This window comes from Protomyctophum parallelum, assembly GCF_964188405.1.
Source record: "Protomyctophum parallelum genome assembly, chromosome: 5".
In the NCBI taxonomy this organism is placed as follows: domain Eukaryota; kingdom Metazoa; phylum Chordata; class Actinopteri; order Myctophiformes; family Myctophidae; genus Protomyctophum; species Protomyctophum parallelum.
In genome coordinates, this window is record NC_139702.1 from 55,741,067 (window position 1) to 55,754,083 (window position 13,017).

At 50.0% G+C, this 13,017-nt stretch overlaps 1 protein-coding gene across 7 annotated transcripts in view; it reads left to right on the top strand.

Moving 5' to 3' along the window:
* The window catches only part of lrba (LPS-responsive vesicle trafficking, beach and anchor containing), a 318,483-nt gene that overhangs the window by 75,511 nt on the left and 229,955 nt on the right, over positions 1 to 13,017 (top strand). For all 7 annotated transcript variants that reach the window (XM_083764652.1, XM_083764653.1, XM_083764654.1 and 4 more), the window contains 4 exons: positions 2,066 to 3,619; positions 4,232 to 4,434; positions 4,592 to 4,745; positions 5,572 to 5,752. In XM_083764652.1, the coding sequence (XP_083620778.1) occupies positions 2,066 to 3,619; positions 4,232 to 4,434; positions 4,592 to 4,745; positions 5,572 to 5,752 (2,092 nt within the window). The remainder of the gene's footprint in view (positions 1 to 2,065; positions 3,620 to 4,231; positions 4,435 to 4,591; positions 4,746 to 5,571; positions 5,753 to 13,017) is intronic.

Here is a 13,017-nt window from a genome sequence, read left to right on the forward strand (position 1 = left end):
CATAGGAGTGCACACTGTGTCCTGGAAACGCAGCCTTTTAATTGCAAGAAATGCAAAATGTCAAATTAAGCCAGAGCTAATGGGGTGGAAGAGGATCGCTGTGTGATCGAGGGAGAGAGGGAGAAAGAGAGAGAGAGAGAGAGAGAGAGAAGGAGGGAGGGAGAGAGAGAGAGGGAGAGAGAGAGAGAGAGACACACAACGAAATAAATGCAGGGGAGAGATGGGTGCAGGAGGGAAAGGGGAGGTAAGGAGAGACAGAAGCAAGAGGGATAGTGAGCTATGGATTACCAATCACTGCTTCCCTGCAGGAGATTAATGGGCACCCGTGTAGCCGGCTAATTTAGAACAATAACGCCTAATTAATTACAAATAATCAGCTTCTCTCTCTCTCTCTCTCTCTTCCGTTCCTTTCTTCCTCACTTCTGTCCCGTTAACATTAACCATGCTGTCTTGGTTCTTTCTCTCTTCCTTTTGATCTCTCAGTCTGTTGCAACGTTCTCTCCATCCCTCTGTCTAAATAGCCTCAGGTGAAAATGTAGCAAAGTGGCTCTAGTTTCATCCCCCACAATCCAACTACACGTGCACACACACACACACACACACACACACACACACACACACACACACACACACACACACACACACACACACACACACACACACACACTGCACCCTCTCTAGTCGGTCTTTGACTTCCTGTCCTATGAGGCTGCTTGATTAATGCAGGGTCTTAAATTAGGTGTACACACACACACACACACACACACACGCTCTCTGCACGGCTAGCAGACACACAACTAACAGTATCTGCAGCTTATCTATGACTGCTTACATGGAACGGCTCTTCCTCAAATGCCAACTCAGTCCATTGTCATTATAGACGAGCAGTCTTAGTTATGTCTTAGCGTATCTGATGGGTGGAAGACTGATAGACCTGTAATGTTGGGTGTTTTATTTTATTATATTAAATGCCTGGCTAGCGACGGTCAGTCTGTTCAACAGTTCGCCTGTCGTAGCCTGGCATGGCCAGACTAATATCACTACCCTTTAAAAAAGAATATATATATAGCTCTGGCAGATTTGTCTGATAAGTTCCATCGTTCAGTTTGGTCCTTAAAAGATATCCTGAAAACTACTGACTGGACTGCTAGATAATTTACTGATCCCTAGAGAATGCACCCTTTCCTTTAGTGTCTGAAGTTCCACTTGTACACAAGTTATGAAAAATCTGATATGAAACCTGCTGAACCGTAAATATTTGGATGAACCCCATGCACATTCTTGTAGTGCCAGTGTCGGACTCACAGGATGGCAATGCCAGTCAGTTCACCCCACTTTGTTTTCCGGTCAGGTTGATTAACATACTCAATATAAGTCGTATTGTAAAGATGCAACATTTATCGATATTATGAAGCAAAGCTAATAGGGTATAGTGTGGTTTTCTTGCACCACTCTGCCATTCATTTTTCCCATAGAGATTTACAAAAATATTTATGTCAATTATTTTAAGCCTAGAATCAAGCCATCCAGGATCTTGGTGAATCATGACCATAAAACCAATATCAAAATATTGTGTGGGGAAAAAGTAGTATATCACATAATTAAATATTACCCCCCCCCCCCCCCCCATAATCAAAGGTTTTATGATCATGAATAACCAGGATCCTGGATGGCTTGATTATGGGTACAGGCTTTAGTTCCGACATACTATTGATCCGAAACCTCAATCCCTAACCTAACCATAACCGCAAGCACAGGAGCAGCCGATGTTGGACTATCGCATTTTCGCATCGCATCGCATGTCCTCGCGTTTCCGATCTTTGGTGTGTCGGAAAAGCGTGCGCACCCTTAGATTATAGGCTTAAAATAATTGATATAAATATTTTTGCAAATCTCTATGGGAAAAATGTGGTGCCACAAAACCACACCCACTGCTATGCCCTATACAGCAATGCGAATCACACGCGGATGGAGTTATGCGTGGGCCTAACTGCCAACTTTGTTGTTTTATGGTGTTGCAATTGACATGATTTAATCTGCTGAACCATGTGTTGTGTGTTTACAGGTGACATTTGAGCAGCACAAGGAGAACCTTTCACGTATGTTCCGTCAGTACCAGCACCAGGAGTCTACAGGCACCAGCGGCACCATCCGCACCGTCTCTGGAGCCAGTCACGCCTCTGCGACCTTGGAAGGAGCCAACGGGGAGCAATTAGAGGAGACTGCCCCGTCCACCGTCATCGAACTCACTGTGGACCCGCAGTCCTCCTCAGGGGCTCAAGACACGCCTACCTCCGCATCCGACGATACCCTCGCCTCTTCCAGCTCAGAAGAGGGCGCCGGCGAGAGGAAACCAGCAACCGTCACCGTCTCCAACATCCTGGCCAGGGACGATGAGGAAGATCCGCATTTGGCTCAAGAGTCCTCTGAAGTCGGCTCGGCTGAAGAAGAGGCTGCGGCTGACACGATGGAGGGAGAGAAGAAGAATGCAGAGACCGACCAGGAAGAGACTATTGCTGTTCCGTCCACCGCCGAGGTCGACGTTGTCGACGTGCCAGCTGACGGAGGAGGAGAGGACACTGAAGTAACAGAAGTGACTGGAGAAACCGGTGAAACGTCACAACCTGACGGCACAGAAATACCTCTAGCCGATGATGAGAAATCCTCTGAAAGTAGTGACACAAACAAAGACGACTCCTTGAAGGACGAGGAACTCGAACAACCAGAGGCCTCTGCTGTGGAGCCGGAGGTCAAAGACGACGGTTCTCCAGAGACCCCGGCAGCCTCTGCGGAAACCAGCATGGTGGGTGGAGCCTCCTCCTTCAACGAGGACCTGGTGGATATGTCGTCCAGTAGTGAACAGGTCAGCCCCAGTGACCTTGACGAAAACTTTGAGGAGTCGTCTTTTGTCACCGCATTCACAGGAGAGGAAGGGAAGAAGGCAGTAGATGCTGAAGAAGAGAAAGAGAGTGAGCGCATTGAACAGCAGGATCAGGAGGTAAAAGCCGAGGAGAAGAACGCGGAAGAGAGTATCACAAAAGAGGAAAGCCAAGAAGGTGAAATGAGTGACGGGTCTGCTTTGGAGTGTCAGAATTCGGAAACGCCAGCTGAAACACTGGAACAAAAGGTTTCAGACGCACCCAAAGAAGAACACAGTGAAGAGAGGCATCCTTCTCCCCACCCTGACACCCCTGCTGCAGACCAGCAGCCTTCGGATGCCACGTTGCCCCCTACAGCCCAGGAGACCGCAGCACCGTCCGAAAACTCTCCATCTTCCTCCTCCTCACCTCCCCAACCTACCACAGAGACCGCTCCATCTTCCTCCTCCTCACCTCCCCAACCTACCACAGAGACTGCTCCATCTTCCTCCTCCTCACCTCCCCAACCTACCACAGAGACCGCTGTCATCAGCAGCAGTGCAGAGGAGGCCCAGGTCACTGAGGCCAATTCCCCAGACACTAGCACAGCACCCCCTTGTGCTGACACACAGAAGAACGCAGACTCTGTCACCAAGAGCAAAGAGATTAAGAGCGATATTAAGATCGCCAGGCTCGATGTGTCCAATGTGGCTTCGGACACCGAGAGACTCGAGCTGAAGGAGGCGTCTGTGAGCGTACAGGTATTTGTCAGAATGCCTTGGCTTTTGTTTCTATTTTCACATGTTTTGAGAAAAAAGAGGTCGCACAACTCGATGCAAGAAACTTTTATTAAACCAACGTTTCGGCAAAAAAATCCTACCCTGAAGAAGGCCTTTTCATTGCCGAAAAGGTTGGTTTAATAAAGGTTTCTTGCACCGTGACTATGTGCTGTGCATCCTCTCTTTCTTTTTTCAAGTTTGATCTCCCGCGGTCAGCACCTCCCCACTACTGGTGCGCGCTCCTACCTCTTTGTTTGTTCAGTATTTCCCTGGAACGGCTTTGATATTTCTTACAAGAATTGACTAGAAAAACACGGCTGCAGTTTGTACTCTTCTTGCATAATTACTTGTGTGCTTTATATCATAACTTTAGGCATTAATAAGTTGCAATATCACAGTATTTTTTTTTCTGATTCCCTGCACCCCTGCTCTAGCTGAAAGTTAAGATTTGATAATTCAAGATCCTTGCTATGTGTAATCACTAACTAATATTGGTGTCCAAAAAAATAAAAGAATCCACCTTTAATCTTCATAAGTGAAATCCTCCAGCCTTTCTCTCCTGTTAAATTAAAAAGAGATTTGTTGTCTCTGCAGGTTTCCGGGCAAGGCCAGACTGCAACAGCAACGGCAACACTAGGAGCTGCTGCGGAGGCATCCGACTCGGCCAGAGAGGGCAGCGCCTCGGCATCTCGTTCCACCATGTTCCGCATCCCAGAGTTCCGCTGGTCCAACATGCACCAGCGCTTCCTCACCGACCTGCTGTTCTCCATCGAGACAGACGTTCAGATGTGGAGGAGGTAGGCTGACCATGATCTGATGCTGACACTGACTAGCATTAGTATATTTTCTGCAGAGATCAGAAATGTCCTTCTTTGCTGTTTATGCGAGTACCAAATAATGCATATATAAAAATGTATTATTCAATAAAAAATAAACCCCTTTTCTCCTCCTCAGTCACTCTACAAAGACGGTGCTAGACTTTGTGAACAGCAGTGAGAATGTGGTATTTGTCCACAACACGGTCCACCTCATCTCTCAGGTTGTAGACAACCTCATCATGGCCTGTGGAGGCATCCTGCCTCTGCTCTCTGCAGCCACATCCTCCACTGTGAGTCTCTATGGCAGCTTTTCTCTGTGTTTGGTATTAATACTTGGTTGTTGCACCATGCAAGGAAAACATGTGAAAGTGAAGAAGAGTTCTGTGTGAAATCTGAAATGACTGTGAGGGGGCCCCATTTAGAGGAGATGCGAGGCCTGTCACATCGGTGTCGGGAAAACAGCATCTTCCAACCAAGGAGATGATCGTGTACTCTTTCTGTCCCAATATTATTTGCCTGTGTGTGTGTGTGTGTGAGAGAGAGAGAGAGAGAGAGAGAGATTGTGTGTATTTATCTGCCTCTTATTACTGCCTCTTATGACTGCATCCCACTATGAGTTCCTGTCAAAGGGGCGTGGTATATCTCCACATTGACCTTTCCCAATCACATTAGACTACAGTTAGCCTCGTGCTAACAGGGTTACTGTGTTTTTCTATCGTCTGACCTCCAGCCACTGTAGCTCTCTATTGTAACATGACTCCTAGCCTCTATCAATACGCTTCCATTTAGTCGACCGGCCTGTCTGGGAAGATGGCTGGCTGAGGTTCAGTTCCATTCTAATTTCATTATATCTGGCCGGTTCTTGCTCTGTAATCTGATTTGAAATGGGATGTGATAAATTAAGGCTTTATTTGGCCCCTGACTGCTTTTGATTGGATGGCTAATGTCTGAAGAGTATATTCTCTTAAAAATGAATACACACACATTGATCAACCAGATTGTCTGGCTAAAGCCACCCCTTGTTTAATTACCATTTAATTAGCAATCAGATTGCTTGGCCACGGAGTGCCATATCTTGCAACTCATGGCCATATTTCACCTTCTCTGCACTGACAGCATGAGCTGGAGAACATCGAACCGTCTCAGGGCCTGGCGGTGGAGGCCTCCATCACCTTCCTCCACCGAATCATCAACCTGGTGGATGTCCTCATCTTCGCCAGCTCCCTCAACTTCACAGAAATCGAGGCAGAGAAGAACATGTCGTCTGGGGGCATCCTCCGACAGTGCCTTCGTCTGGGTAGGGCCTTCAGTTTGTTCTTCCCTGAGTACCCTCTCCTACATAGTACATTCTCCCTCCTACTGTATGTTCATAGGTTCTGGATTTTGCAGGTCCCCCCCCCCCCCCCCCCCGTTATTACCCGGGGCACAGTCCGTCTATCTGTCTTGTCTTGTCTGCCCCCCCTGCTACTGAATCAACCAGATTTGTCATCTTTCCCACTGTCATTCTCTGTATCTCCATCCCCTCTTGCGTTCTCCATTTCCTCCTCTCTTATCTCCTCCTCTTACCCAGCCCTCTCTCCTCTCCTCTCCTCTCGGTCATCGATCTGCATCCTATCAGCCTGCAGGAGGCTCTTGTATATCAGCCTCAGTCATGGCTCCCTGTAGCTAGTTTGACCTCCCTTCCCCCCCTCCTCTTCTCTATGACTGTCTACCCCTGCCACCCCCCCCCCTCCCTCACTCAGCTCATATCAGCATTCTCTTATCTTGTTATTATAACCTCGCTCCATGACAACACTCAACATTGTGAGAACAGGAGTAGAGCGCTGAGTGGAGCAGCTCTGTAGAACAGTGTGGAGTCACAGTGGTGCAGTACTGTACAACAGTGTAGAGTGGTGTGGTGTAGTGCAGTGTAGTATACTGTTGTGCTGTGGAACTATGAAGGTAAATGATGTGAAACTGTGTGCACACACACACACACACACACACACACACACACACACACACTCCCTGGATGCCAGATACCAGTAGGCCGACTTTTGCAAAACATATTTTTTATACGTATTACTCCTACAGATCTTGTCTAAACATCACACAAATTGGTACACATTATGTCCATAGTCATTTTTATAGTCCATCCTGATTGGCATCTAACTTTTACACAAGTGGCTCGTTTTTAACAAAATGCCTCAAATCATGAAAGTTGACTGACGCCTGTTTTAGCAGTTCTATTTCGTCCCTGCTGACCGCCAGAGGCGGTGCTTTAAGCACTGAATACGTCCCTTCGCGCATGCGCAGTCGAGTATTTTATACCAACAATGTCGGTTGACCCCGTGATGACCCGGAGTCGTCTATAGCTTCCGGCAGTCATCCGGGGCTCAGTCCCTAATTTCTTCTCGCTTACGCAAGTTGTACATAGCACAGAGTTCTACAGCAGAATTAAACTGCACGACAACAGAACTATTGCTTTGATACTACTAAGTCGCCGGTAGTCCCGCGACCATTGTTGGTCGGAGCTGTGACGCGTGCGTTCGCCCTCCAGGGACTGCGACTTAATACTACTTTATTGTATCGTTTTCGAGTGGAGCTGGGCTTCACATCGTCTTCTTTCCCCGTGGGAACAAGGTAAGCAGACAACCCCTGTTCGCATAGGCTGCGTGCGCGCTGCTTCCCTGCAACACATACGGTTGCGTGCTACAAACGGCGACCTGAGCGTCCCGTTTTAGCACCCGTCAAAGTTGAACGGATAGCTCGTTCTCTTTGACAGCTTACGCTGTCCTGTTTTCCCACGAAGGCTGCGCCGCAGTGCTGGTGACGGCAAGCGTTAGCACTACCCGCTCCCAGCACGTGAGTCGACGCTAGTATTATTTGTTTACTACTTACCTATACTACTTATACTTATACTACTTATACTTATAAGTGTACTTATCTACTGCTATATTACTCTGCCTCTCTGAGCGAGTCTTTGCTGGCACTGGCCAGCTATATAGCACCGCCGCGGGCTACAAACGGCGACCTGAGCGTCCCGTTTAGCACCCGTCAAAGTTGAACGGATAGCTCGTTCTCTTTGACAGCTTACGCTGTCTTGTTTTCCCACGAAGGCTGCGCCGCAGTGCTGGTGACGGCAAGCGTTAGCGCTACCCGCTCCCAGCACGTGAGTCGACGCTATTATTATTTGCTTACTACTTATACTTATACTTATACTTATACTACTTATAAGTGTACTTATTTACTGCTATATTACTCTGCCTCTCTGAATGAGTCTTTGCTGGCACTGGCCAGCTATATAGCACCACCGCGAGGTTACGTCAGTAACCCCGGTTATATGAATTGGCTTGACTGATTTAGTCACTTGTTCTCAAATAGTGTACTTTAATTTCGGCACAGAGCCATTGCCACTTTATAGGTTGGTTTTTCTGAAATTATATATATATAACTATATCATTATATATATATCACATATACTGGTCTCTGCTAGAGCACCCCTTACCTGGCATAGGCGGCGTGCGCGCCCCCTCCCTCCAGCTAAGCGGCCTTTAGCAGCTACAGTAGCCTCTACTGGCACAGGCAGCGTCCGCGCTCCCTTCCTACCAGTTTACGGCTCCACCCCTAGCGACCACTAGCGTCCGCGCTCTGGGCTACATCTGCGGGTTTCCAATGGACGAACCCCGCCACCACCTGTGCACCTCCTGCCAGGCTCCTCTGCGGCCAGAGGATGGGCATGACCTCTGCCCTGGGTGCCTTGGCCCCCAACATCTGAGGGAGGCACTCGGTGACAACCCATGTCACGTGGATGCAGGAGCGTCCAATCTCTCTCGCCGGTAATGAACCCTCCCCGGACAGAAGGTACGTTATTGTTTAAAGCGGCGCTATCCCCGCTAAACAGACGTTCATATGATATCATATACTTATCATGGCATAACCTCCTGTGTGTGGGTAAAGGCTGCGTTCGCGCCGCCTCCCTGCTCTGCATACGAGGTCTGTTCGACTGTGAACGCTAGCGCTTATTATAAGCGACTATAAGACTTGCCGAAGGATAAAAACACTGTCATATTACCTTCGTTTGTTAAACACGCTACTTTTTAAGCTTTGTTTAGCCCCTGCTGGTGATGGCAAGAGCCTTGCTGGCCAAAGCCATATACCGATATTGGCAGCATTCAAGCTTAACTGCTTTTGCGAATAGCTGTATTGTTGTTGTTATTATCAGCCCGGTACAGGAGCAGCTTCCTGCGTCCTCCCAGGGTATTGATGTTGCTACCAGTATAGTTTGTAGCAAAATAGTATTAACAGCTACTGGTGTACATAGCCTGTCTGGTTGTTAACCCAGCTGGCCCCCAGTAGTGGGCCTAGCTGAAGCTGCTACCAGTATGTCTGGAGCTCAAAGCTCCATTAACAGTTTTTTGCATATACAGTGGGTGCAACCTGGTTTGTTCCCACAGGTCGGATTAGTGCCCCTGGGTACCTGTAGGTCCTATTAGCCCAGCTGGTCCCCAGCACAGAGTATCTGGCGCTGCTGACAGCGTAGCTCACAGCTGCTACCAGTAGCTTAAAGTTAAAGCTGTTTATGAACAGGCTATAGCTTGTCTTGTTTTTTAGTAGCCTAGCTGGTCTCCAGCATAGCTCTCTAACTGGCGCTGCTACCTGTAGTTGTAGCCCAAGCGCTTATTATACTATTGAAGATAAAAAGCTATCTGTATATAGCTTGCCTTACTGTTTGTTGGCCCAGCTGGTACAGGGCAGGCAGCGTATGCGCTCCGCTCCTCCAGCATACGGCCAGCTTGATGTTACTTACTACTAATCGTTTGTTAGCTCAAGCATTTATTAACAGCTATTGGTGTATAGCTTGTTATGTTCTTTAGCTGCAGCTGATACAGGCAGCGTACGCGCTCCCTTCCTTCAGCAGGTGGCCCCTATCGGTGGAGCTATCGGTTGTAGCCTTTTCTCCAAAACTAGCTGGTGTCGGTTTATTTAACCGAACCTGGCTGGGGTAGGCAGCGGTAGCGCTCCCTCCTCCCAGCATGAATGCGTAGTAGTGCACACGTGACTAGTGTATTGGAAGTGTCTTTTGTTTCGCTCTGGACTAGCAAACATAAATAATAATGCACTGGAGTTTGGATAAGCGTCATAGTGCCGTGATGAACGGTCACATAGGAAACACTACAGCTGCTACATAGCAGCGTCCAAACCTTGACTGAAGGCTACTTTATTATCATAAATTATAAGTAAGCCTCCGCCGGGGGTACAGGTAGCGTAAAGCTCCCCTTCCCCACCGCGACCATGCAGGTCGCACAGTCTATCTAACAGCAACGTTTGTGTGCTGTTTCTATGATGCACTTTACATCTGGTTGAATCTCAAAGTGCTGCAATGAGCATTTGCATAAACGTAAATGCATATTCACATGCTGCGGCAGGTATAGCAGCATTCAGTTTTTCGATTAAGTCATTATATGCCGATCTAAGTTAAAGCCTCTGCTGGCACAGGCAGCATACGCGCCCCCTCCCTGCAGCATATGGCCAACACCTAGCAAACCAGTAGCGTCCGCGCCCTGGGCTAGTTGGGACTGGTGTGCACCGGCCGGTCCAAAGGAACCGGTGCCACCACAACGGAGAGCACCCACTTTCGTACCTCGAAAGCCTTTGCTGGTACAGACAGCGTATGCGCTCCCTCAAGCATATGGCCAACACCTAGCAACCAGTAGCGTCCGCGCCCTGGGCTAGTTGGGACTTGTGTGCACCGGCCGGTCCAGAGTAACCGGTGCCACCACAATGGAGAGCTCCCACTTTTGTACCTCGTGTGAAGCTCTCCTTCAGCCGTGAGCCGACCTTGGTCCTGCCCCGTGTGCCAGGAGGAAAAGGTCTGACCGCTGACTACAGCAGATCCGAGAGGGCTCAGCTATCTGCGGAGTTGGCCCGCATGAGGGCCATGCTCACTTCAGATAACACCTAGGCACCTCGGAGGGTGCCGAAGCGCCTACCTCTCCGATGCCACAACTGACTCGAGGTTGATGTGCTCTCCCCGACAGCTTAAGCTACGCACTTCCATGACTATGAGGAAGATGCAGAAGGCGGTGCCTCCCAGGCATCAGAGCCGGCCTCCCACTTCTCAGCTCATGCGCATAGCCGTGGAACGCATACTAAAGCAGGCAGTCGGCTCCTCCAAGCGCCTTCTTCTTGCTGTCTTCGCCGTCCCCCACGCCTGTACCTGAGACAGCTACAGGCCTGCCGGGCGAACGATCAGGGCCCTCTCCCATCTCTATACCGATGGTGAAATCCTGGCAGCCCTGCCCTGATTGGGAAAAGTGTCCTGAGACAACCCGTTGCGACGTGACACTTTAATAGATTTGAACGCACAAGGCGATAAGGGCTGGCCTGGGTTACATGCCAGCCACCAAGCCTGTCATTGCATCCCTCATTGTGTTCCCCAACGAGGCCCGGCGGCAGAACGCTAGGTGACCTCGACCCCAGTGCAGGAGCACAGACAACCTGCTCACTGGGGCCTCCCGTTCACACTTAATAGTGGCAACGTTAATACTGGATCAGTCACCTTTGGTGTGTCACTGGAGGCATTGGCGTCATGTCCTCAGAGCGTGGGCGGCTGATGTCCATCGTATCTCTAGCCCGTCGCCAAGTCGGGTTTTCACAGTCAAGCTTGACTGATGAGCCTAGGCCAACTCTCCGTAGTCTCCCTGAGGAGCCAGGAGCACTAGGTGGTTCAGCCGGGCGAGAATCGCCGGAGCGAACCATCCAGGGGGGGAAGACCAGGCTGCAGCTTGCAGGCCTACGACACATCCCGCCTCCCAAAGGGCCGAGCTCCAACATTGATGAAATCATCTTGACTGCCCTCGGAGCTCGCGTATCACCGCCGGCCCACACTAGAGGCCAGCGTGTTCCCTGGCGTCCCACGCAGGGACCTGACTGTGACTGTGACTTTCCGGGCTGTGCAGTGCCTTCTGACGCCAGCCCCCCATATCCGGCGGGTCAAAATGGCCATTATCAGCAACATGACGAGAGCCCTACTATCAGACCAGGAGTGATGTGTCCTCCTGCCCAAGGGCGCAACAGAGGCTGTATATCCTCAGTCACACTAAGGGAAGTCCGATCTACATACTTCCTCGTGACGCAAGACAGACGGGTGTCGACATGTCTTGAATCTGATGGGACCCAACAGGGTTATGAAGTTTATGCCAGTCTACTGGGCCGAACACGGCAATGTGCTGGAGCGGCAAGTGGTGCGCTCCGCTCTATAGCACACATTCTCATACTCATGGGACCTTAACCGGGTACTGGACGCCCTGTGCGGGCCTACCTTCGAACCCTTGGCACAGGCAGAGCTGAAGTGGGTGTCATGCAAGACAGCCCTTCTCCTGGCCATTACATCGGCAAAGCGCGTCAGTGAACTGCACGCTCTGTCAGTCAGCGAATCATGTCTGAGGTGGAACGCAGACGGCTCGGGGGTCACGCTGTGGCCAAACATAGCATTCCTTCCGAAGGTGCTGTCGCAGGCTCACCTCAACCGGCCTATCAGGCTGGCTCGATTCAACCCCCCACCTGGGGAGCTGACAGACAAACTGGAGCTGTTGTGCCCAGTCCGGGCCCTGAGAGCCTACATTGAAGCTACTGCACGCATCAGGCGAGCAGAGCAGCTGTTCTTTTGCCATAGTTGTGTGAACAAAGGCGGCGCTCTTTCCAAGCAGCGCCTGTCCTACTGGATTGTAGACACAATCAGCCACGCCTATGAGGCAAGTAACCTCCCCGTACCATCAGGGGTACGGTGCCACTCTACAAGGAGCATTTCCACATCATGGGCTGCCATGAGAGGGGTGCCCTTGGAGGACATTTGTGCCGCCGCCTCATGGGCTTCGGCAGGCACTTTCTCAAGGTACTACAGGGTGAATGTTGCCACTCCCCACCCAGCGGACGTGGCCCTCTTCCCCGAATCCTCCGGTTCTACCCTTTGAGGTCTGTAATCAGGATTCCTCGTGACTTGGCTGGTATAAGTCATTCAGTGCTTAAAGCACCGCCTCTGGCGGTCAGCAGGGACGAAATAGAACGATAGTTACGTATGTAACTACGGTTCTATGAGTCCTGAATGACCGCCAGAGGCACTCTTGTCACTCAGAATCCTCGTGTTCTCGCGAGAAGATTCTGTAGGGACTGAGCCCCGGATGACTGCCGGAAGCTATAGACGACTCCGGGTCATCACGGGGTCAACCGACATTGTTGGTATAAAATACTCGACTGCGCATGCGCGAAGGGACGTATTCAGTGCTTAAAGCACCGCCTCTGGCGGTCATTCAGGACTCATAGAACCGTAGTTACATACGTAACTATCGTTTTAGCTAGTCATGTCATCAAGACGGACCTGTCAGGTATTTCAAGATTGACATCTAAATTCAAATTCACCCATATCGTGAACGTGCTGGCCGTTGACTATCATTGCACACGTTCACGTGCGTTCACGTATGAAACGGCGTTCACGTGTCATCATGAACGTGCGCAATGATAGTCAACGGACCAGTGCGTTCACGATTTGGGTCCACACTGCAATACCAAATTCGGTCCATT